Source organism: Dermacentor albipictus, chromosome 3 (assembly GCF_038994185.2).
Source record: "Dermacentor albipictus isolate Rhodes 1998 colony chromosome 3, USDA_Dalb.pri_finalv2, whole genome shotgun sequence".
Lineage (NCBI taxonomy): Eukaryota > Metazoa > Arthropoda > Arachnida > Ixodida > Ixodidae > Dermacentor > Dermacentor albipictus.
Window position 1 is genome coordinate 179,181,584 of NC_091823.1, and position 26,002 is coordinate 179,207,585.

The window sequence follows — 26,002 nt, forward strand, 5'->3', positions numbered from 1 at the left end:
AAGTCGCACGAGATAATTTAAATGATTCTTGTTTGTTGAGGTGGGGTATAAATAATGATGTAGTTAAAGAGGTTGCTGTACTGGAGCCATCTGTACAGACGTGTGTGCATCCTGAATACCGCATATACATCTGGTAAAGTACTAGTTGTTGAGCAGCTTCAATCAACATGTCTCTTTTTCTGAATATCCCGTCTACTGACAATTCGGTTTTTGGAAGTTTAAGCAGCCATGGGGGATACTCGACATCAGAGTTCCAAAATTCATTTCTTGGCAATATGTGAAGATTTTCTCAAATTCCTATATGAACATAACTTCTATTTCGTTTGACTATGTCTAGGGCCAATGGGTGGTTTTCATGCTGTGTTTGAAGACGGAAATAATGTCGGCATGTTTCTGTAGTTCGCATAACTGGAAATGGTGATTGGCGAGCCTCAGCTATTAAAAGGGAGCTAGAAGTCACTCGCGCAACTCTTAGACATATGCGTAGTCCTCTAGCTAAAAGTCTTTGAAGTCGCTCTTCTGAGGTGTGGGAGAGTACGTGTAAGATGCGCGCGGAACGTGCCATTTTTGTCGTTTTAATGCAATGTCGTATTATTGTAGACAGTCAGCATTGATGATAGTGATCCGCCCCATGATGGGCCTGCAAGTCTGCGAAGTACAGTCACTATTGAATTGACCTCGTTTTCTAGCTTCTTTTTTTAGTGGGGTGCCTAGAATAGCTGCGTATCAAGTATTATGCCAAGAAATCGGTGCTGTTTGACAATCATTAGAGGGTGTCCTTCCAGATTAAGAGTGAAATTTCTTAACTGCCTCCGAGTGAAGGGCAATACAGCTGCCTTTGCGTCTGATACAACCAATCTTATCTCTCTCTCTCCCTCTTTCTCTCTCTCTCTTTCTCTCTCAAAAATTGGTTAATGATATATATGCCATCTTGCAATGCGATCTGAAGTAGTTGAGTATTAGACCCAGATGTTCAAATGCACACACCATCTGCATACAGTGACCACTTTAACTGGGATGGTGGTCTTCTTGTTAAATCAGCCGTGATCTAGCTCTAGAATTCAGACCCACCACCTGGCCAGAGCCGAGAATAGTGCTTCTGGGCTCTGACGCAGTTAAAGAGAAAAGGGCTTAGTACGCATCCCTGCGGGTCTCCCTGTTTGACGTCATGTTCAGCAATCTTTCCTTCACCCGTCTGAGCAAATATGCCGCCTCATAAAAATGTAGAAATCAATCGCAAGGACCTGCCAGACAGTCCAAGTTCCAACATACTTAGCAGAACAGGAACGTTACTAACAGTGTCAAATGCCCTCGTGATGTCTAGGGATACCTCTATCGTTACGTTTCCACGTGCACGCTCGTGTTCCACACAGGTTACTATATCTAATATTGCATCCATTGTGAATCTATGCTTTCTAAAACCTACTAAGTAGTCGGATAACACATCCATTTCATTACACCACCATTGAAGTCGTCCGTCAATCATTTTCTCCATTGCCTTGCATAAACAACTTGTCAAACTAACTGGGCGGAAGGATTCAAGGCACAATGGCGTCTTACCCGGTTTTAAAATTGGTATGATTCGAGCGACTTTCCATGAGTGAGGTATATAGTTCCTTCTAAGTTATTATAGATGTCTAAGAGAGCATTTGTACCTGTCGGTCCGAGGTTTATTAGCATATTGTACGTAATGCCATCTGGCCCAGCAGCGGACTTTTGGCGACATGATGCTATTGCACATTGAAGCTCACTTAATGTGAAAGCATGATCTAATTGAGGATGTTGGGCCCAGTAGCAAGCAGTAGTTTTTTGCTTAGCTAACGCTACTCAATTATCAAATTCTGCACATTGCGATGAAAAAGCAGGTCTGGAAATCAGCTCACAAAATTCATCTGCAACTATTATTTCACACGTGTCCCGAGCTACAGCCAGAGCACGAAGCGGGAAGCTATGTGTTACAGGTCCACTTAAAGAACGAATTACTATAAATTTGTGGGACAGACGTGTGAGGGGACAGCGTGCCGCAGAAATATTCGCCAGCACCGTTTGCCTAAATTTTTCATGCGTCTTCGCATTACATTGTGTATTTTCTGGGCGTTCCTGTATGCTACTAAACTTCCACTCCGTCGGTACGCTCTTGCGGATCGGCCTCTGATGACTCTTAGGTGTTCATACTCTACGTCAACTGCAGCATAATATTTTGGAATTGAGACCTTCTTTGTGCATATGTTCATATTATTACGATATCATAGAGCGATGTTCAAGAGACGAGCCGCCGCGAGAACGACGATGAAGTTGGTCGGTGCCCTTGGCGTGAGCGAGTGTTGGCCTGGTGGCGTGGCTCCAGTGTAAATTGCCTGTAAATTGCCTCTTTCCACTGTGTCTTTCCCCACGTAACATCCTGGTGGAGGTTAGCGATCCCCATCCTCGCCACGGAACTCTGGCGTGGTCGGCACATCGAGCTTGTCACCATGCCTCCCGGTGACGAGCCCGCCTATGCAACGACTTCGGCTTGTCCGACTGCTCCAATCGTCACGGTTGCCCCACATCGTGACCCAGGTGTGTTCTCTGGCCTGGAGGGACAGGACGTTGACGACTTGATCAAGCTCTATGAACACGCCAGTGCTAATAACAGGTGGGACCCAACGATTATGCTCGCCAGTGTCATCTTTTATCTCGTCGGCAGCCCACGCGTGTGGCACCAAACGCATTATGACGAGATAATCAGTTGGGACAGTTTCAAAGAAAAGCTACGGGAACTGTTCAGCGACCCCATTGGGTACAGGGTTGGCGCGAGAAAGGCTCTTGCGTCTCGTGTTCAGTTATCTACGGATCTGTACGTTTCCTACATCCTCGACGTCTGGCTTTATGTCGCAAAGCTGACGGTGATATGTCTCAAGCACATAAAGTGGCACATGTGCTAAAATGCATCGCAGGTGACGCTTTCAATTTACTTGTTTCCGGCAACGTCTCGACTATCGACGCCATCACAAAAGAATGATGTCACCTTGAACACGCTAAGAGCCGCCGTATCTCAAACCACATTACGCGGCTACCCAATACTGCTGCTCCGTCGACATGTGAGGGTCGACCGCGTCAGACCACCACCTGTGACGATGTCACCCGTATTGTTCGCCGCGAACTCGAGGCCGCCTGTTCACCAGCTTTCTTCACGACGCGCCCCGATCCGCCAACAACCACCATTTAGATTATTGAGGCCGTCGTCAGACATGAATTTCAGAGCATGGGTCTGAACTCCGTGTGTTCAACTTCTCATTCCAGCGTTCCCCAGTTCTCTAGCGGTCCTGCTCCTCCCCGGCACTCTTTTTCTGTCGCATCTCGCCGCAACCCGTCCGAATGGCATACTCCTGGTGACAGGCCGAACTTCTTCCACTGCTGTCGCATTGACCACGCCGCTTGTCTCTGCCGCAACCGATGGCCACTACCTCCTGGGGCATACGCCACCACTTATTCCCCCACCTTTGGACCTTCTGCTCTCTATACCACCCGCCATGAACCCACCGCCGCTGATACTCCGGCTCTGAACCTTCGCTACAGACGCTTGCCCTCCCCTCGACGCCATCAGTCCCGTTCGCCCCAACCCCATCACTTCTCTTCACCGCCTATCGTCTCACAGATCCAGCCAGAAAACTAGGCACTGCACTTTATGAAGGTGAAGCTGCGTTGTCGACCCTGCCCTCAAATCCTCTGCTCACTTTACCTACGAAACAAAAATTTCTTGACGTTTACGTTGACGGTTATTCTGTCACGGCACTCATCGATACAGGAGCACATCTTTCTATTATGAGTGCTGCCTTCCGACAACGACTGAATAAGCTCCTCATCCCAGCGTCGGCACTCGTCGTCCGCAATGCGGATGGCGGTACTGTGCCTATCATCGGCATGTGTGCGGCATGTGTCAGCATCGCCGGCCGCCACAATCCTGTCCTCTTCACCGTAATGCTCACTGCCTACTCGACCTAATTCTCCGCCTCGACTTTCTCTCCGCGCATTCTGCTCTTATTGACTGCTCTGCCAGTACCCTTCGCCTTGAGTTTTCGATGCTCGCAGAACCTTTTGACGCACCCCACTACCGCTTACGCGCCACCGGCTTTCTTCGCCTGCCACCAAAGTCAGTAGCCTACATTGAACTGTTGTCTTTCCCACCAGTTCCTGATGGCGAATACCTCCTCGCTCCTCTGCCTGACATTCCAATACAGTATGACGTTACCGTGTCTCACAGTATACTTACTATTATTGCGAACCGCACTCGCATGCCTGTCTGTAACTTTGGATTGGCAAAGCAAATTCTACCACAAGATATTTGCCTTGCCACCGTTGATTGTCTCAGCGACCATCATGTGGCAGCGTTATCAACCGATGGTTCTTGCGAGCTTCGCAGGCCCCTCGCGCCAGCCTCGGGCGCCGATCTCAACATAAAGAAAATGGCTGCGACAGACCTGTCCTCCGCGCAGGCTGAAGAGCTTTGCCAAGTATTATCGTCCTACCGAGATATTTTCGACTTCGACGATCGCGCTTTAGGCAGGACGGTCTCGGTCAAGCATCGGATTCTTAGTGGCGATGCTGCGCCTATTCAACGACGACCGTATCGCGTTTCTGCGTCGGAATGCCGAGTAATTCAAAGTGAAGTGAACAAAATGCTCCATAAAAACATCATTGAGCCTTCTTCGAGTCCCTGGGTGTCACCTGTGGTGCTGGTTACGAAGAAGGACGGCACATGGCGCTTCTCTGTAGACTACCGTCATCTGAACAACGTTACTAAGAAGGACGTCTACCCGCTCCCACGTATAGACGATGCCTTTGACTGCTTCCACGGTTCCAGCTATTTCTCTTCTATTGATCTTCATTCTGGATACTGGCAGAGTGCTATTGACGATAAGGACAGATAAAAAACCGCGTTCATCACACCTGATGGCCTATACAAATTTAAAGTAATGGCGCTTGGATTATGCAGCGCCCCTGCCATCTTTGAGCGTATGATGGACTCCTTGCTGCAAGGTTTCAAATGGTCCACATGCCTCTGCTACCTCGAGGACGTCATCGTCTTCTCGCCAACGTTCTACACTCACCTTGAGCGTCTCACAACTATACTTGATGTATTTCGAAAGGCGAAGCTGCAACTTAACTCATCCAAATGTCGTTTTGGCCACCGACAAATTACTCTTCTTGGCCATCTAGTTGACGCTTCCGGAGTACAGCCTGATCCCGACAAAACTCGCGCTGTCCGAGAGTTTCCGGTTCCGAAGAGAACCGCAGACGTTCGAAGCTCTGTAATGCTATGCTCGTACTCTCGTCGTTTTGTTCCAGATTTTGCGACAATAGTTAGACCCCTCACTAATCTTTTGAAGAAAGGCGTACAATTCTCGTGGGGTACTGCGAAAGCCGCCGCCTTGTCTCGTCTCGTCCCTCTTCTAACCTCACCACCCTTTCTTGCCCACTTCGACCCTCATGCCCCTACAGAATTGCGTACAGATGCCAGCAGTCATAGCGTAGGTGCCGTCTTATCCAACCGTCAGCTTGGCCAGGATCGCGTTATTGGTCATGCGAGCCGCCTATTAGCACCATCGGAGCGCAACTGTTCCATTACGGAACGAGAATGCCTTACTGTTGTTTGGGCGGTTGCGAAGTTCCATCCTTACCTTTACGGTCGCCTTTTTTCCGTAGTCACTGACCATCATGCTCTCTGCTTGCTCTCATCGCTGAAAGATCCTACAGGCCGGCTTGGTCGATGGGCTTTGAGGCTACAGGAGTTTTCATATCCCGTGGTGCACAACTCGGGCCGCCTGCACCAAGACGCTGACAGCTTGTCGCGTTACCCTGTTGATGACTCTGACTCCTCTAATATTGTCAGTGCTTCATGCGTATTCTCTGTATCACAGCAGCTTCATTTCACCAACCAGCAACACCATGACGCCTACATCAGAGCACTCATCGACCGTTTCGAACGCTCTCCGGTAGATGCAGCTCTACGCCTCTTCGTCTTCCGTGACAGTACTCTGTACCGTCGTAACCTTCATCCGGACGGCTCGGAGTTCCTACTGGTAATACCTAAACACCTCCGCTCCACTGTTCTAGAAGAGCTTCACGACGCACCGATGGCAGGACATCTCGGCGTATCTGGAAGCTATGGCCGTGTACGTCGCCGTTTTTCTGGCCGGGCCTTGCCTGTTCCGTACGACGTTACGTCGCCGCTTGTGAACTTTGCCAATGACGCAAGAACGCTTCCCAGCTCCCCTCTGGTTACCTGCAGCCGCTCGACATCCCGGCCGAGCCCTTCCATCGTGTTGGCTTAGACTTTCTCGGGCCATTTTCGGAATCTACATCAGGAAACAAGTGGGTTGCAGTCGCGGCGGCCTACGCGACCCGCTACACCGTAACCCGTGCTCTTCCGACCAGTTGCGCAACTGATGATGGGGACTTCCTCCTACATGATATCATTTTGATGCATGGTGCCTCCGCGTCAATTGCTAACAGACCATGGCCGTACGTTTTTGGCCAAAGTCATCGACGACATCGTGCGTGCCTGCTCATACAGCATAAATTTACCACCTCCTACCACCCCTAAATGAACGGCCTCACTGAGTGTTCGAACCGCACCCTTGCAGACATGCAATCCAAATACGTTTCAGACGACCACTGTGACTGGGACCTGGCTTTATCTTACCTTAATTTTGCGTACAACTACTCCCGTTTTGAAACTGCTGGCTTTTCCCCGTTTTACCGCTTGTATGGCCGCGAACCGACGCTACCACTGCACACTGTAGTTCCGTCCGTCACAGCTTCAACTAGCAATTATGCCCGTGATGCAATCGGCCATGCTGACCATGCTCGCCAACTTGCGCGCGCTTGTCTACAAGTGTGTCAAGACAAACAGAAGCAACGCTACGACCTCCGTCACCGTGATGTCCTTTTTGTGGCCGGCGCCCTCGTGTTGCTTTGGTTACCATCGGGTAAAGTTTGCCTTTGTGAAAACTGCTGTCCTGTTACACAGACCCATATCACGTGCTGCACAATGTGACCGATGTCACCTATGAAATCGTTATAGCCACGCCCACTACGTCCTCCGCTGTGACAGCCAGTGGCATTGTCCACGGCGCCTGACTCAAGCCCTGCAACTCTCCACGCGCCTTGGATATTTAACAGCACAGCACAACACCACACCTTGACGGCGCTTTTGCCACGGGGGGGGGGGGGGTGGGGCAGCATTACGGTATCATCGAGCGCACAAGAGACGAGCCACCGCGAGAACGACGATCAAGGTGGTCGGTGCCCTTGGCGCGAGCGAGTGTTGGCCTGGCGTCCCTACTCCGGTGAAAACAGCCTGTAAATAGCCTCTTTCGTCTGCGTCTTTCCACACGTAACAACATCATCCAGTAAAGATTCTGTAAATCTTTCCACTGTTGCATGTAGATTAATTTGATCCGTTAGGCGGTATCGAAAAGCTTGCCCCTTGGTTAGTCTACGGTAACGTCTGATATCGTAGGCCATGCAAGGGTGATTTACAAGGATGGGAAAATGATCACTTGTGCGCCTTTCCATATCTGTTGTCCATCCCACACCATTCACTAGATCATGTGAACACAGGGTAACATCTAAACAGCTTGAGTAATATATGCACGAGGAAATGTTGGCGACTCATCGTTTAAAACAGTCAAGTTGCATTTATCTATGGCGCACGCAATAACGTTACCACGTGCATACCAATGATCCCTGCCGCAGATGATGTTGTGTGCATTGAAGTCGCCATATATAAGTACATTAGAATGAGCTATTTTGAAGATATCCACTAGCGCTTCTACTGAAATCCGGTTTGAAGGTTGTAGGAATAGATTAATCACTGTTATGCAGAGGTTGCCAAAGTATACTTTACATGCAATGAATTCCGAAAGGTCGGAATCACTGGACTAAATTTGAAAAGATGGTAGGTCCTTTCTGACGCACAGGAACTCTGCTAGCAGCACCTTCACGAGAAATCTTGTATATCACATAATTCGAGAGGCGAAAGTTGTCATTGATTCCCGCCTGTAGAATGCGAAGTATTGGAAAGTTGTATTACACAAGCAGTTTACGATAGTCAGCACACTTCCTTCGAAGACTGTTCGCATTCCGCTGCAATATGGAGACATTTTTGTAGCGGTTATTCCTGTACTGCCTGCCGCAGTTTCGGCTCGGATTGTTGACACAATAGTGATTCCAGACGCAACAAGGCTTCCACTTCTGGTAGGGTGTTTGCTTCCGACAGCGCAGATAGGATTGCCTTATGAGCTGCGAAAAGCATTGGTAATATCAGTTGTGTCATCGATGCGGTGGTATGTTCGCTATTAGCTGGCGTTACTTCTGCATCAGGTGCGTAAGGTCGCTGAGAAAAATGTGTGCGTACATTGGAGCTTTCTTGGGCATTACTTTCTCCCTGTTGTGGTGTGGGTTTCCGTAGCACTATGCATAGGACTGGGTGCTTGACTGTTATCCTCTTGATTGGTCTCTTTATTGCAGTGTTGGTTGTTCTCTTGAGGATGAATAGCCTGTTGGTACTCTTAGCTGTGGTGGTTCCGGTGCCCACTGAGGTGGGTTATCTTGCACTGGATGAACAATCTCAAGGCTTGGGGCGCGTTCATTGCCTCGCGGTTGTCTTCCATCTATTAGTTTATGTCGACGCATCTGTGCCGCTGCCATTTTCTGAGAGCAGCCTGAGAAGGAGGCGGCATCGTTCCCCGCACAGCTTGCTCATTTAGGCTGAAGAAGTGACTTGCACTTCTTGTGGTCATGATCTTCTGAGCAGATTTTGCATCGACGTGTGCTGCGGCCGGTTTTCGCCATATGCCCTATTCTCTGGCAATTATAGCAGCGAAGTGCTGGTCCTAGGTATTACTCGACAGGGTGACTGGTGAAAACCAAGTAAATTCTTCCTGGAACAGGGCGATCGCCTCTGAAAGTCAGAATTACCGTGTGCAGTGGATATGACTTTACTGCTCCATCTTCTTGGCGGGAATACCTTATCTGTCTGCGTGCCGATATAACTCCTGCGTCTTTCAGGAAATCTAGGAGTTGTTAGTCTGTATACTGCAGAGGCACATGTTTTACTTTCCCAACGTTTCGCGTGTAAGAGTCTGGGATGAAGGGCTTTAATTCTAGGCCGCCTATACGTGAGAGCATCCAAGGGCATTTTGCGAATGCTAAGGAAGCAACGCTGACACTGAAACTTCCATGTCTGGTCGTCCTGAAGGACTGTGCTTTTTCTTTGGCAGCGGAAACTATTTCAGCAGACACTCGGTCTGGATTGACTTGGCAAAAAGTAGTACCTTCACTTGTTGGGCGAAAGACAACCGGAATGCCTTCTGCTCGCTTTTTCTTATACGTGACCAAAGTAACTGATGCATCTTCCCCCATCTCTTCTTCATCACTTAGCTCATAATTCCATGTTGTATCATCATACTTGCTGTCTTGTAAGCGAGGTTTCTTGCTCTCGACTTCACCGTCAGCAATTATTCCTGAGTTCGCCGACGTTGATTCCGAGTTGGGGAGAACCAAACATGCCGGCTTATGAAGCTTTGTGACGCTTGCAAGGTCCTAGGCTTTTCATTACGGCCTGTAGCGTCATTCATATGGCTCGCTACACTTGGGCGCTACACTTAGTATAAGGCTCGTGACGATGCTCTCGGCTTCCGACCACCGTAATCATACAGTAATTGCCAGGTCCTCAAAAAAGAAACGGCGTACATGTAAGGCGCCTGGCTCGCTCAATCTTCACTCGACGTCTTGTTAATCAATCGTCGTCAATGATAACCGTAAACGTCCGAAAAAAACAGAACAATCAGAGAACCACACAAAGAAAGCGGCTGAACAGATACTCGTCTTCTATCCCCGTACTTCAACGTTCCTCAAACTGTGCGACAGGCAATGTATATAAGGGGCCCCTACCACATGACCGTCATTAACACCCCTCGCTCGCATTCTCCCAATGCTTTCGCGTTTCAGTTTCTCCAGAACGCTCTCACTCAAGAGGGTCAAATAGCGTACATGGTATCCCACCTCACACAGTCTTCCATTCTGTCCAGTAAAACTTTCATGCATCGAATGCGGGCAAGATTTCTCCTTTCTTCGGCTAGGAATTCATATAGGATTGGAATGAGTCTGTCCAGAATCAACGGTGTCATAGGTTGACTTCCATGCCCCTTCGACATGCGCTACCCAACCTCGAGGAATAGCGTTTTACAGAACTTGCGCTTACGGCCTTACACACTCATGTCACCACGACCTAAATGGTAAGAAGCGCCTTGCGGCCGGCCTCGGTGGTCGCCGACAGTACGGCTTTCTTCACGCCAAAATAAACACCATCTACACTCGGCGCAGCCGACGCATCAAGGAAGGCCACTGAGTACATCTGCTAGAGCTTTTTTTTTTGCACTGGTCCACCCAGGCAAGGTAGCGCTAGACTCGGTTAACAAAGCGTAAGATTCGGCTAGAGCAAGGCGGCCCCTTCTCATTTGTGTATGTCGTCCTCCGACACACCTCTTTCACTCCAGTTCCGCCAAAACTGTCTTCTTCGTAGATGAAGACACAATGGCTCACGCCACCTTTTTATTCACTGACTAATCACCGCTCTCGTCTTGACCTTGTCTTCACCAAGGTGCGAGCGACCTTGGCAGGCTTCGTTCACGCGACCTCCTTAGCGGCTAATGGACGCCGAAGTTTCTGAGCCGCGCCCCGCGTACGCGAAGACACGCACGACTATCGTTCCTCCTTAAAAGCGCTACTCGACGTGCATCCGAGAATCGCCTGCGTATTTCCCGTGATGCTGGGTCGTCGGAGGATTTCTGGTTGCTCAGGTGAGCTGATTTACTAATGGATGAAGTTTAAATCTGAGAACCATGAAACAGTAGATACCTCGTCATAAAATTCAACCACCCTTTGTTGTGGAAATACAGAAACGTTTTGCAATAATAGCCTAACAATGGGTTTTATTTGGAATATAGCCACTACCACGGGTGCTCGAACTTGCCGTATAGTGCTGAGAAGCAGGAAGCCACTAATCTCATGTGCTGGATCAGCCTATAGTTCTACCGGTGGATTGCTTTTAGCGGTGGTGCTGCGCCAGCCCGGTTTAGCCTGGCGCACTTGGTCGGTTTCTTCTGAGCATTCGTATTTCTGCAAACTGTGGAGAACGCAATCAACAGCCGTAGAGCTGTTTTCTTTTCCCGTGGGCGCTTCAGGGAACATCCTTAAAGCTCGTGTTCAGAATCCCTTTCTTTTGTAGGCCACGAAGGCTTCCGTTACTCTTTTAATGGAGGCCAGAACCAGATCAAGTGTGTCACGTCACTTATGTCCCGACACAAAGCGTAAAAGTGGATTGTCCGGTTTAGGTAAGCAATCATAAGTGCAGACGAATGCGGTTTAGCGCGATATCATGGTTCTGGTGCAATATTTTCGTTATTTTGACTGTTCCTAGCTGCCGTTTAAGCCTGTCTGAAGTCACTTGAGTTTTGAGTACGTAGTGGTCGCTCCCCAGGTTTTCCATCAGGTTCTGCCATTGCGCCTACCATGGTCCTTTGATGAAGGTGAGGTCCGGACAAGTGTCGGCACTGACGCTGTTGCCCATTCTGGTCGGAGTTTCCGGGTCTGTGAGGAGAATGTAGCCTGCATTCTCTGCCACTTCTGCTAGTGTCTTTCCTTTAACGTTGAAATTCTTGTATCCCCAGCTCTTGTCCCTGGCATTAAAATCGCCTAAGACGACTAGCGTGTTGCCCTTTGCCAATTTGCTGGCGCCTTGGAAGAGCTCTTGGAATTTCGCTTTCTTTTGTTTCGGCGCGCTGTAGGTATTTACGATGAAGATGCTGCCCCCTTTCTTCTTTTTCTTTGGGATAATTTCTACGATCACGTCCTCTATGTCTCTTTCGCATATCCTATTGTGGTTTATGGCTATGATCGCTTTGTTGACTAAGATTGCCGTCCTTCCTTTTTCCTGGGTTTCGTAGCACGTGTATGCTCCTGGGTTGGTGTGGTGCCCGTTTCCTGAAGCGCAATAATGTCGGGTGGCGTTTGTTGTGTATGAATATATTGTTGAAGTAGGCCCTGCTTCCTTCGGTAGCCTCTGCAGTTCCATTGCCATATGTCTAGATTTTCTTGTTTGCTTAAGGTTTTTCTGGCCATGTTAAGCTTCTGTGTTAGTCGCGGTCGCGTTGGCGAGGCCTGTCAGCGCGGGACGGTGGTATGCCTTCTCTCTGATGTTTTCGGTGAATTTTTGTTTGCGGATCAAGCTGCGTAATGCCGTTATTGGCGCTTGCGTTTGTTGTGTTGTTTGTTGAATCATCTGTTGCATCTGTTGCATCATCTGCTGCATTTCGGCTTTAAATCTGTTGAAGTTCTCGTTGCTTGCCTGCGACAAGTGCGGTGGTTGGGTTAGGTCGGGTTGCGGCTGCGGAGGGCTGCTCGGTCTCTGGTCCCTAACTGCCTTCGTAAGCTCGGCTACCTGGCGTTCTAACTCGCTCTGTCTGACGCGGGCGAGTTCTAGTTCGCGTCTTAGGGCTGTAATAACTTTGTTCGCACCCTCCTGCTGTTTAGGCGCGTTGTTGTTATTTGTGTTTGTGTCCTATTTAACTTCCCCTCCCGAGTGCGGAGCAAACCAAGGATTTCCTGCTCCCCAGCTCACCTTGACTCCGGTCTTCCGTGCGGGTGTCTTCTGCTTTTGCTGCTGCTGGCCAACCAGGGACACCAGGGGCGGGAAGGACCATGAACGGATCCTCGACCGGCTCCGTGACGCCCGGGATCTCGAACGGCTCCTCGAGGTCTCCCCCTCAGAGCTGCACCACCGCAGCTTCTTACCGCGGTCGCCCCGGCTGCGGCGTCTGCTGTCGTGGCTGCCGCCGCCGCCTCCCCTGGCGCCGTGGTTGCTACGCAGCTCCCTGGCTTTCTTTAACTTGTCTTGGCATTCTTTGGATCCGGTGACGTGGCTTCCGCCACAGATCAGGCATTTGGGTGTGCATTGGTGGCCCTCCGCCGGGTTTTGCGCACCGCACTGCTTGCACGCCCTGGCTTTCGGATTGGGGCACATGTCCGACCGATGACCTTGTTGACAGCAGATATAACATACCTGCCTGGTGGGACGACACGCGTAGCACCACATTTCACCTCCGTAATAAATGACTTGTTTCGGTACTATGGGGCCGTCGAAGGTGATGACAGCCGACTTGGATTTTCCTAGCATTCGGGCGCTGTGAATCTTGACTCCTTGAGTCCGCACCCGCAGGTTGGCTTTCAGTTCTTCCGGCGAAGTCCCGGGGTCCACTCCGTGAATCACGCCGCGGCGGGTGTCTTCCGGAGCTGCCACGTAAGCATTGACATTGTACGAGCGTTCCCCGAACGTGAGGTTGGAAATGCGTCTCACGTGTTGGGCGGCCGTCTCGCTTGCCGTGCTCATTATTATGATGTTTGATCCCGTGCGAAGTCTGATGATCAGATCTTCTCCTTTACATTGGTGGTTGCACGCTGCCGCTACGGCGCGGGCTACTTGGTGGGTCTGGAGCAATCTGATTACGAGTCCTTTCGGCCGCAAAATGATTTTGAAATCGTCCTTGGGGAGCGGGGGCAGCCGTGGCCTGTGCCGCCGCATCGCTCCTCTCTTGACGCTATTCGAGGCGGCGGCAGCTGGCGCACCAGCTGCCGGCGGAGCAGTGGCCGGAGTTTTTCCGCTGGGGTCACCTTGAGTGGTGGGCGGAAAATTCCCGGGAGCGTTGAGTTCCATCTTCCTTTGTCGCTTCTTCTGGCGTTTGGACAAGGCCAATTCCCAGTTCGATTCGTCTTCTCTCTGGGCTTCGTGCTGCTGCTCTCGCATGGCGGCATCCTCGATCCCCCCGTCTACCGAGTTCTCGGAGTCGGTGGTGCCGAGGTAGTCCTCGTCCATCTCCTGGGCTTCCAATAAATTCTGGGGTAGCCCGCTCGTTGTTGGTTCAAAACTTGGGTAATTCATAGGGCGGGGGTCCGCACCGGGCTGCATCATCACCTCGGAGCGAGTGGGGGTACCCGCGAGCGCCCGTAGTTGAGCTAAGCCCGGTTAGGCCTAGCGCCCGCTCGGCCACGCGGAATCTTCCAAGTGCGGTAAAAAGCAAAAAATTGGTCCTACCGTCTTGATTTCGGTATCCAGGTGGTCCAGCTTGTGTGTCCTCTAAGGTCCAAACAAAATTTGTGGGGCCAGTGGATTGAGAACGTCATGGGGGGTCAGAATGGTCAGAGCCCATTCGACGCACGTCCGCCCAAGAACAGAAGCTCATCGTAGCCGAAGCGCGCACTTTTCCGGCTTCAGAGTGAGCCCTGATGACTTGATAGCCTCTAGTACTGTTCCAAGCCACCTAAGGTGATCGTCGAAACTTCTGGCGAAGGCGACGCCGTCATCCTAGTAAACGAGACTGGTCTGGCACTACAATCCTGCTATAACCATGTCCAGCACGCGCTGGAACGTGGCAGGTCCAGACAGCGTAACTTTGAACTCATGGAGGCCGCCTGGTGCGATCAAGGCGGTCTTTTCGCGATCTCGCTTGTCGGCTTGTATTTGACAGTAGCCAGACTTGAAGTCCATCGACTACAAGTACTTTTTGTTGCAGAGCCGATCCAATGCGTTGTCTATCAGTGGAAGGGTGTATACGTCCTTCTTCGTAATGGTGTACTGTCGAGGATAATCGACGCAGAAACGCAGAGTTCCGTCCATTTTCTTCACCAAGACTACAGGAGATGCTCACGCTCTTTTTGATGACTGGATGATGTCGTCGTTCAGCATTTCGTCGACTTCTTGCCTAATATTTATTTTTTTATTTATTCCGTACTGCCAGCCTGTTTTAGAGGCCCTAGGCAGGAGTGGGATATACACATAGGCTTTGAGAGCCAATAAAATGTGAAACACAAGAGAAAAAGAAAAAAAAGTGGAAACAAGCAAAGCGTCGTCTTTGTACAATGCAAAAGAAAGAAACAACAATAAAAAGGAAGGAAGATATCAAAGAATTCTGCAATACAGCACATGTTTACACAATCGCTTATACACACACACACACACAAAGAAATGAACGGTGCCCTTAACATGATATGATCTATATCACATAGTGTATGGATTAGGATTGAAATCGTGGGAAACGTTTCGGTTCATAGATTAATGAGTGCGTGCATGAAGGATGATATGGTGGAGCTTTGAAGAACGTTTTCAGGCAGGGAGTTCCAGTCATGGATGGTTCGGGGGAAAAAGGACTGCTTAAATAATGTGGTATGGTGCGAATACTCTTCTAACCTGAATGAATGTGATGAACGCGTTGGGCGCCGGCTACAAGGGGTAATATACAATTTTTTATCTAGTTTTACATGTTCCCGATGAATTAAATATAACATTTTGAGCCTGTCTCGATACCGTCTTGCCTCTAGGGTTTCCAGGTTCGCCTGCTGTAAAAGAGCGCTAACCGATGTATGACGGCGGTAGGAATTAAAAATAAACCTGACTGATTTCCGCTGTGTCATTTCAATCATGCTTATGCTTGCTTGGGTGTAAGGGTCCCATACAGGAGTAGCGTAGTCTAATAATGGTCTGATGAAAGTCTTGTATGCTAATAATTTTATATTACATGTAGATTTAGCCAAGGTCCTCCTCAGGTATCCGAGCTTATTCATGGCTTTCTTTTTAATGTGAGCTACATGACTATTCCACCTAAGGTCCGACGCAATTACTAAACAAAGGTATTTATATTCTGTAACACAGGATAAGTTATGGCCATTAATGCTGTATACAAAGGGTAACGGCTTCTTTTTGCGTGTAATGATCATTGATACTGTTTTTGTTAGGTTAATGTTCATTTGCCACTCTAAGCACCAAGTCGCTATTGCTGATAAAGATGAATTTAGGATCGTCTGATCTGCCTCGCTGTGAATTTCATGATAAAGTACGCAGTCATCTGCAAACAGTCGAATTTTAACTGGTATATTATTCCCTATATCATTGATAAAAACTAGAAAGAACAGAGGGCCCAAGACTGATCCCTGTGGGATTCCAGATTGTACATCGGATAAGTCTGATTTCGCATCATCAACAACGACTGTCTGTCGCCTGCCCGTAAGATACGCCTCAATCCAGTGAAGTAGTTGCTCGTTTTTGAGAATAGGTTTTAACTTTGATAACAACTTTTGGTGGGACACACGGTCGAAGGCTTTTTCAAAATCTAGGAATACCATGTCAATTTGGCCTTGGCCATCTAGTGCTGCCGCGATTTCATGCACTGTTTCTAATAGTTGTGTTACAGTGGATTTCCCACGACGGAAGCCGTGTTGTCGCGGGTTACAGAGGCCATTGCTTTCTATGAATACTGAGATGTGCCTAAATATTATGTGTTCTATCACTTTTGATGAAGTGCAAAGTAGGGAGATAGGACGGTAAGACTGGAGCAATGAACGGTCGCCTGATTTAGGGATGGGAATTATTTTTGCATGTTTCCAGTCACGTGGAATTTCTGCACATGAAAGTGATTTATTATAAATAACGTAAAGATATTTGGCGCACCGTTCGGCGTATCTCACCAAAAAAGCATTAGGTATTTCGTCGACGCCTGGCGACTTCTTTATATCAAGATCAAGAAGCAAGGACAGTACACTTGCTTCGCTTACGTCGAGATCATCGATGGGTGGAATATCATTTAAAGCAGCTATGTGTGGTGTGTTTCCATCATCCCTCGTGAACTAAGAGCAAAAGTACTTGTTAAGTGCATTTGCAATTGTCAGTTTATCTTTCACTATGAAACCATCCACACAAATATCCTCGTCACTACTCCTGGTCACTGCTGCCGCCGAAGTAACGAAGAAGCCCATCTGCGCAGGCGCCTCCAGTAGTGTCTGCCGATCGGGTGGTGTCCTTTTCCGTTACTGTAGGTGCACCGGTCAGTCCAGCCGAGCCGAGAAGTGCAATCTGCACAAAATACAGAAACGAGTTCATGCTTGTTGGGGAGCCGCTGACGTGTCCACTGAAGAAGCTGTCGTGCATCCCTGTTCTTATAGTTCTCGGCTCCGATGACGTCGAACTGGGGGGCGGATGCTCCTGGTCACTGCTGCCGCCGAAGTAACGAAGAAGCCCATCTGCGCAGGCGCCTCCAGTAGTGTCTGCCGATCGGGTGGTGTCCTTTTCCGTTACTGTAGGTGCACTGGTCAGTCCAGCCGAGCCGAGAAGTGCAATCTGCACAAAATACAGAAACGAGTTCATGCTTGTTGGGGAGCCGCTGACGTGTCCACTGAAGAAGCTGTCGTGCATCCCTGTTCTTATAGTTCTCGGCTCCGATGACGTCGAACTGGGGGGCGGATGCTCCTGGTCACTGCTGCCGCCGAAGTAACGAAGAAGCCCATCTGCGCAGGCGCCTCCAGTAGTGTCTGCCGATCGGGTGGTGTCCTTTTCCGTTACTGTAGGTGCACTGGTCAGTCCAGCCGAGCCGAGAAGTGCAATCTGCACAAAATACAGAAACGCGTTCATGCTTGTTGGGGAGCCGCTGACGTGTCCACTGAAGAAGCTGTCGTGCATCCCTGTTCTTATAGTTCTCGGCTCCGATGACGTCGAACTGGGGGGCGGATGCTCCTGGTCACTGCTGCCGCCGAAGTAACGAAGAAGCCCATCTGCGCAGGCGCCTCCAGTAGTGTCTGCCGATCGGGTGGTGTCCTTTTCCGTTACTGTAGGTGCACCGGTCAGTCCAGCCGAGCCGAGAAGTGCAATCTGCACAAAATACAGAAACGGGTTCATGCTTGTTGGGGAGCCGCTGACGTGCCCACTGAAGAAGCTGTCGTGCATCCCTGTTCTTATAGTTCTCGGCTCCGATGACGTCGAACTGGGGGGCGGATGCTCGTGGTCACTGCTGCCGCCGAAGTAACGAAGAAGCCCATCTGCGCAGGCGCCTCCAGTAGTGTCTGCCGATCGGGTGGTGTCCTTTTCCGTTACTGTAGGTGCACCGGTCAGTCCAGCCGAGCCGAGAAGTGCAATCTGCACAAAATACAGAAACGGGTTCATGCTTGTTGGGGAGCCGCTGACGTGCCCACTGAAGAAGCTGTCGTGCATCCCTGTTCTTATAGTCCTCGGCTCCGATGACGTCAAACTGGGGGGCGGATGCTCGTGGTCACTGCTGCCGCCGAAGTAACGAAGAAGCCCATCTGCGCAGGCGCCTCCAGTAGTGTCTGCCGATCGGGTGGTGTCCTTTTCCGTTACTGTAGGTGCACCGGTCAGTCCAGCCGAGCCGAGAAGTGCAATCTGCACAAAATACAAAAACGGGTTCATGCTTGTTGGGGAGCCGCTGACGTGTCCACTGAAGAAGCTGTCGTGCATCCCTGTTCTTATAGTTCTGGGCTCCGATGACGTCGAACTGGGGGGCGGATGCTCGTGGTCACTGCTGCCGCCGAAGTAACGAAGAAGCCCATCTGCGCAGCCGCCTCCAGTAGTGTCTGCCGATCGGGTGGTGTCCTTTTCCGTTACTGTAGGTGCACCGGTCAGTCCAGCCGAGCCGAGAAGTGCAATCTGCACAAAATACAGAAACGGGTTCATGCTTGTTGGGGAGCCGCTGACGTGCCCACTGAAGAAGCTGTCGTGCATACCTGTTCCTATAGTCCTCGGCTCCGATGACGTCGAACTGGGGGGCGGATGCTCCTGGTCACTGCTGCCGCCGAAGTAACGAAGAAGCCCATCTGCGCAGGCGCTTCCAGGAGTGTCTGCCGATCGGGTGGTGTCCTTTTCCCTTACTGTAGGCGCACCGGTCAGTCCAGCCGAGCCGAGAAGTGCAATCTGCACAAAATACAGAAACGGGTTCATGCTTGTTGGGGAGCCGCTGACGTGCCCACTGAAGAAGCTGTCGTCCATCCCTGTTCTTATAGTCCTCGGCTCCGATGGCGTCGAACTGGGGGGCGGATGCTCCTGGTCACTGCTGCCGCCGAAGTAACGAAGAAGCCCATCTGCGCAGGCGCCTCCAGTAGTGTCTGCCGATCGGGTGGTGTCCTTTTCCGTTACTGTAGGTGCACCGGTCAGTCCAGCCGAGCCGAGAAGTGCAATCTGCACAAAATACAGAAACGGGTTCATGCTTGTTGGGGAGCCGCTGACGTGTCCACTGAAGAAGCTGTCGTGCATCCCTGTTCTTATAGTTCTCGGCTCCGATGACGTCGAACTGGGGGGCGGATGCTCCTGGTCACTGCTGCCGCCGAAGTAACGAAGAAGCCCATCTGCGCAGTCGCCTCCAGTAGTGTCTGCCGATCGGGTGGTGTCCTTTTCCGTTACTGTAGGTGCACCGGTCAGTCCAGCCGAGCCGAGAAGTGCAATCTGCACAAAATACAGAAGCGGTTTCATGCTTGTTGGGGAGCCGCTGACGTGCCCACTGAAGAAGCTGTCGTGCATCCCTGTTCCTATAGTCCTCGGCACCGATGACGTCGAACTGGGGGGCGGATGCTCCTGGTCACTGCTGCCGCCGAAGTAACGAAGAAGCCCATCTGCGCAGGCGCCTCCAGTAGTGTCTGCCGATCGGGTGGTGTCCTTTTCCGTTACTGTAGGTGCACCGGTCAGTCCAGCCGAGCCGAGAAGTGCAATCTGCACAAAATACAGAAACGGGTTCATGCTTGTTGGGGAGCCGCTGACGTGCCCACTGAAGAAGCTGTCGCGCATCCCTGTTCTTATAGTCCTCGGCTCCGATGACGTCGAACTGGGGGGCGGATGCTCCTGGTCACTGCTGCCGCCGAAGTAACGAAGAAGCCCATCTGCGCAGGCGCCTCCAGTAGTGTCTGCCGATCGGGTGGTGTCCTTTTCCGTTACTGTAGGTGCACCGGTCAGTCCAGCCGAGCCGAGAAGTGCAATCTGCACAAAATACAGAAACGGGTTCATGCTTGTTGGGGAGCCGCTGACGTGTCCACTGAAGAAGCTGTCGTGCATCCCTGTTCTTATAGTTCTCGGCTCCGATGACGTCGAACTGGGGGGCGGATGCTCCTGGTCACTGCTGCCGCCGAAGTAACGAAGAAGCCCATCTGCGCAGGCGCCTCCAGTAGTGTCTGCCGATCGGGTGGTGTCCTTTTCCGTTACTGTAGGTGCACCGGTCAGTCCAGCCGAGCCGAGAAGTGCAATCTGCACTAAATACAGAAACGGGTTCATGCTTGTTGGGGAGCCGCTGACGTGCCCACTGAAGAAGCTGTCGTGCATCCCTGTTCTTATAGTTCTCGGCTCCGATGACGTCGAACTGGGGGGCGGATGCTCCTGGTCACTGCTGCCGCCGAAGTAACGAAGAAGCTCATCGGCGCAGGCGCCTCCAGTAGTGTCTGCCGATCGGGCGGTGTCCTTTTCCGTTACTGTAGGTGCACCGGTCAGTCCAGCCGAGCCGAGAAGTGCAATCTGCACAAAATACAGAAACGGGTTCATGCTTGTTGGGGAGCCGCTGACGTGTCCACTGAAGAAGCTGTCGTGCATCCCTGTTCTTATAGTTCTCGGCTCCGATGACGTCGAACTGGGGGGCGGATGCTCCTGGTCACTGCTGCCGCCGAAGTAACGAAGAAGCCCATCTGCGCAGGCGCCTCCAGTAGTGTCTGCCGATCGGGTGGTGTCCTTTTCCGTTACTGTAGGTGCACCGGTCAGTCCAGCCGAGCCGAGAAGTGCAATCTGCACAAAATACAGAAGCGGGTTCATGCTTGTTGGGGAGCCGCTGACGTGCCCACTGAAGAAGCTGTCGTGCATCCCTGTTCCTATAGTCCTCGGCTCCGATGACGTCGAACTGGGGGGCGGATGCTCCTGGTCACTGCTGCCGCCGAAGTAACGAAGAAGCCCATCTGCGCAGGCGCCTCCAGTAGTGTCTGCCGATCGGGTGGTGTCCTTTTCCGTTACTGTAGGTGCACCGGTCAGTCCAGCCGAGCCGAGAAGTGCAATCTGCACAAAATACAGAAACAGGTTCATGCTTGTTGGGGAGCCGCTGACGTGTCCACTGAAGAAGCTGTCGTGCATCCCTGTTCTTATAGTTCTCGGCTCGGATGACGTCGAACTGGGGGGCGGATGCTCCTGGTCACTGCTGCCGCCGAAGTAACGAAGAAGCCCATCTGCGCAGGCGCCTCGAGTAGTGTCTGCCGATCGGGTGGTGTCCTTTTCCGTTACTGTAGGTGCACCGGTCAGTCCAGCCGAGCCGAGAAGTGCAATCTGCACAAAATACAGAAACGGGTTCATGCTTGTTGGGGAGCCGCTGACGTGACCACTTCACTTCATAGCTTCATGTTCTGGCCTCCAAACTCGATAAGGGCTCCGGCGGAGTGGTCGAGCACACTCTTCCGTTATTATGCGATGCTTTGCAACTGGTGCTGGTTGAATCCTTGGTGTCGTCGAAAAGCAGTCTTTGTATCGCCAGAGAAGATTTCCGAGCTGCAGCTGCTAGCTCACGGGAAGACTTGGATTTATGTAGAAATCTGGTACCGAAACTATGGTCGTCGGGGTGAATGCGGCGGAATCCGAGAAGACAAACGCATTGCTAGTTCATTCGATTTCCTCGATGTATGGGATCGACATACCCTTGTTAACGTGCTTGAGCCCGTGGCTGAAGTTGGTCAGCATCACTTAACGCTTTTCCTCCACCCAGTCGAGCAATACTTCTTGCAGCGCTAATTTCCCGAACGAGCAGTAGACGTTGGCCACCTTCAATGACGCCTGCTACGTCTGCTGGTGCTTCGCTGCCGACAGAAATAACAATGCTGGAGCGAGGGGTCGTGCGGCATTGCCCTCGAATACACTCAAGGCACGCTAGAAGACCTCTCCGTCGGTATCACATGGTCTGAGGGCAGCGTTATCGACTTGGTTGATGATGGCGCTGTGTTGCTTCAGAAAGTCGTTGCCGATAATTACGTCTCGTTGGATGACAACGAGAGTTGCAGGTTAGGTCCGGTCATAAACTGTAATCCTTGCCGTGCAGATTCCCGTCGGTGTTATGAGTTGTCCTCCATCTGTGCGAACTTGAGGGCCGTCACATGCAGTCTTGACATTCTTCAGCTTGGCGGAAAATAATCCACTGATGACGGAGCAGTCGGCTCCTATGTCCATTAAGGCGGTGACTGCGTGACCGCCGACAAGCACGTCGAGGTCGGTTGTTCTCTGTCTTGCGTTACAGTTAGGTATTGGTGTCGGATTACGGCTGCGTCGTATTGACGTGTGGCTGGTAGGCCGCATCGTCAGGTCTTTTGTAGGTGCATATTCCTTGCTTCCGGCCTTCGTCGGGATGGCATCGTGTTGTTGTGAGGTCTCCTCGGCGTCTTCGTCGGCGGCGGAAGTTTTTGGTCAGTTTGACGAGCAGCAACCGCACACCCATCGGTTGCTGCTTTTAGTTTTCCGGTTACGGGTTGACGGACAGGCAACCTGAGCTGGGCCAGTGTATGCACGGCGCGGCGCCGACAGGTAGGGGCCTGGTGACGGCGTACGGGATAGTCGTCGAGGGCTCCGCTCAGTATCATTGAAGTAGTCAGCGATGTCATGAGGGCGCTCTCCAAGCTGTGGACACGGTGCGTTAACTGCGAATCCTCGCTGTCGCAAATCGCGGTATGGGCATCGCCGGTATCCCGCAATGGTAGTATAACGGGCAGTGGTCGGGGGCGCTCCATGAGTCCGTCTTCCTCGTGAAGCTGCGCTGTGCGACGGGTGGGCGTGCTGGCGACAGCGGCGGCGGGGGACGAGGGAATATCGGTGTTAAATGGCCCTGGCGTGGTCGCGGTTGGGTACCTCGAAGGAGGGCGATGGCGGCGTATGTCATCGCTTCTGGCTGCGGCTGCTGTGAATGCGGTCGCGCCTCAGGAACTCCAGGCGATCACTGAACCTCTTCTTTGATGATGTTGGCTATTGAGGCCACTTGACGCTGCGACCTTGGAAAGAGCTTTTGCAGTTCCTTGCGAACGACTGCTCTGATGGTCTCCCGCATGTCATCGCTGCCGAGTGCTTGAACGTACGCGTTAAGCCGGCAGCACTCATTTACGCGTTTTTTTTTTCTTTTTGCTTCTGCAGCTTGAACGTGCGTGGTTTTGGTGCGAAATCATTTGATTAAGTAAAAATGATTAAGAACGACCTTTGCAAGCCTCCATAGAATATGTGCCACGTCCAATTCCATAAAGAGGCAAGACGCTTTTGAAATTAGCAAATATTTTATTCTGCGGAAATGCTCGTTGCGGGATTTTTGTGCATTCATCCGAGGTTGTGGTAGCAGGTAAGCAGTTGTTCCCGTACGAAGCTCCACCGGACGACGTCAGCTGAAAAAAAAATTTAATTGCAAGCATGTGTCATTTTGGTATTAACACATACGAATAATGCGTGTAGAGGGGAAACGTGCGAAAATGGTAAAAGAGCGGCGCTACAAACAAAACCAGTTCGCTTTTACATACATGAGGTGGAAAACACCCGACTGATCGTAAACAATACCGTACATATCACGAAAACATCCTCTTTCGAAGCATTCACCTCTTCCCGGGACTTTCATCCTGCAATTTAAGAGCACGAATACACGGGCTACAGCGCGCTTTGAAAACAATTTGGTTACAATCGGCGCGATAGTACGCTACGAATACAGAGGTGGTACAACACAGGCCCTCAACCAGACCATGATGGATGCTCGCAAAATTCCTTCTATTCGCACTCAAAAAAAATGCGAGGGTGCAAAGCTTGTCTTCAGTCGCTCAGAAAACAGAATTTTTGAGTTACAATTTCCTGATGTTTGAGCTCTTTGGCGTTCTCTCTTGCGAGTTCTGCCACCGCAAGCAACACGCTCCCATGTGATAACTGTTGGAAATTGCTCGTCGCGTTTTCGACAAGCCGAAAGAAGCGAAAGGAGTCTTAAGTTCTTGCGGGGTAATAAAAATTCTCACAAACTTGTCGCAGTACAATTGCTGTAGACAATCGTCACCTAAGCCTTTCCCTTCCAGAATATCCCACAAAATGTTGCGGTCTACGTTGTCATAGGCTCCTGTAATGTCTAAAAAGGCCACATATAACGATCTGCTTTCTACTTTTGATATTTCAATACACTGAGTAAGAACAAATAAGTTCTCATCTAAACTCCTACCTATTCTGAATCCATTCTGAAACTCTCCTAAAATGCCATTATTCTCTGATGTCATTATTATCTGCCATTATACCATTATGCCATTAAAGTGCCATTATTCTCTGAGAAGCGGGCGAGTGGCGCGCCACCTGTCGGGGCAGCACCGTATGTAGCGAGGAGGGGATTCACACTTGACAATACTTAAAGAATTAAAATTAGAATTTGCACAAAAAAATGGCACGGTGACGCTTACCAGAACAGGCTGCGCAATATTCTATACATCAAAAGAGAAAATCAATATATCTGCCGTTAATAGAGAGGTAACAAAATAAGATGAACAAAATAGGCAGAGTTCGAACAAGGACCTAATTAAATAGCATGTCTAACAATTTATTGTGAATGGCCGAGTTTGATGATTGGGAAACACGGCGTCCTCAACCAATCTATGATTATGGGGGAAACAAACTAAATAAATTAATTGTCTTCATTTGCGGTTTATTGCGATAGCAATTGTATGGACCCTCCAATTGCATTTCTGCTGACATCGTCGCCATCGCCGTCAGGTTGCGTATGAGTGAAAGCTTGTGAGGGTGAGCGTTCGCGAGCGAGGAACGCGGCCCAAATGCTCTCTTCTGGCGCGAAAGGGTGAGGCGAAAGAGGAGGGGCGTTTTCTCCTGCGCCTGCTGCTACGGTGCCTCATGTCCTCCTCGCCCGCCGCTCTTACAGAGCGGAGACAACCGCAGCCTCTTATAGGGCGTTGGCCACGCGAATCGCGGACGCCGTAGTAGACGCTTTTGGCGGGCGCCGTACGAACGCGTTGCCGGCGTTCGTGTGTCCTGAAAGCCGTCTGCGACGCGGCTAAAGTGCGCTCCCGCGCGTGCCTTATCTGCAAAGCGATCTGCGATGTTTTCATAAGGCGCGTAGAGCAGGTAGCTTCGTATGCACTGTGCTTTCGACATTTTGTACGCGTCTACGCGACAAATGTACGGAGGTCAACGGCTCGCGGCTGCTGCGGCGAGTCCTAACTCAAGCGTTTCACAAACGGTTTCCGCTCTCATCGAACGATGTGTGTTCATCGGCGCGTTAAATTAGCGTGCTCCGAACTCCAAAGGAGCACGCTCGAGTGCGCTCGAGTGCGACGCCTTCAGAGCTTAACTTAACGGCCATTTTCGCCGACTGTTTTCGGGTGCACGAACGCGCCGACTGGCGAATGTTATGTTGCTTCCGCCATAGAGTTTCTACAAAATTACTAGAGGGAACTCTGGCGCTAGTGTCTACGTGAGCTACAATGGGAGCGGTTGTCCCAGCATGGGAATTATGGGAAGTACATGGATTTGCCTAAACTTCGTCCTTTTTGGCTTCAAACGGATTTGTGACTTTGTAAACTCGTCATTTTCAACAGTTTATTGCGTAATAAATAATTAAATAAACATCATTAAAATTGCCCGACGGCAGGATTCGAACACAAGGACTCTAGTATAGGAGCCTGATATTGAACCCATTAAGCCACCGATGCATGTATCGACAAGCGAATGAAACGCAGTAATGAATTTATCGAGGGCATGCCAGTGCTTTGAGACGCTTGGTGCGTTTCGATTTGGGCACATAGACAAGCTCAATCGTTGCAATTAATAGCAATTGTACGCGCTCCCGGCGTCTTCTGCACTTCGAAGAATAGAGATTGCGCTGAAATATACGACAATAAGATTTATATAGCGTAATATACAAAGCCACAAGAACGTTTGAATCCATAAGCACGAAGATCAGACAAATCCATGTACTTCCCATCATTCCCATGGTAGGACAACGACTGCAGCGCCAGAGTTCCCTCTAGTAATTTTTGTAGGAAACTCTATGGCTTCCGCATCCGCAATCGCACTTCGCGCGTTTTTCGAAAATGGCCCCGCCGACTGTACCCCTGCAGTTCTTGTTAGACGATGAAGAGGTAGAAGAACTTG

The 26,002-nt window shown here is 50.6% G+C and overlaps 1 protein-coding gene across 2 annotated transcripts in view; it reads left to right on the forward strand.

Annotated features, from left to right (window-relative positions):
- The window catches only part of LOC135899893 (CRISP/Allergen/PR-1-like), a 232,784-nt gene that overhangs the window by 37,832 nt on the left and 168,950 nt on the right, over nucleotides 1-26,002 (forward strand). The window contains exon 1 of one of the 2 annotated variants that reach the window (XM_065429286.2): nucleotides 10,812-10,847. The exons of the other annotated variant lie outside the window; for it this stretch is intronic. Coding sequence (XP_065285358.2) covers nucleotides 10,814-10,847 — 34 coding nt within the window. The 5' untranslated portion in view covers nucleotides 10,812-10,813. Of the gene's footprint in view, nucleotides 1-10,811; nucleotides 10,848-26,002 lie in introns of those variants that run through there. 2 annotated transcript variants of the gene reach the window in all.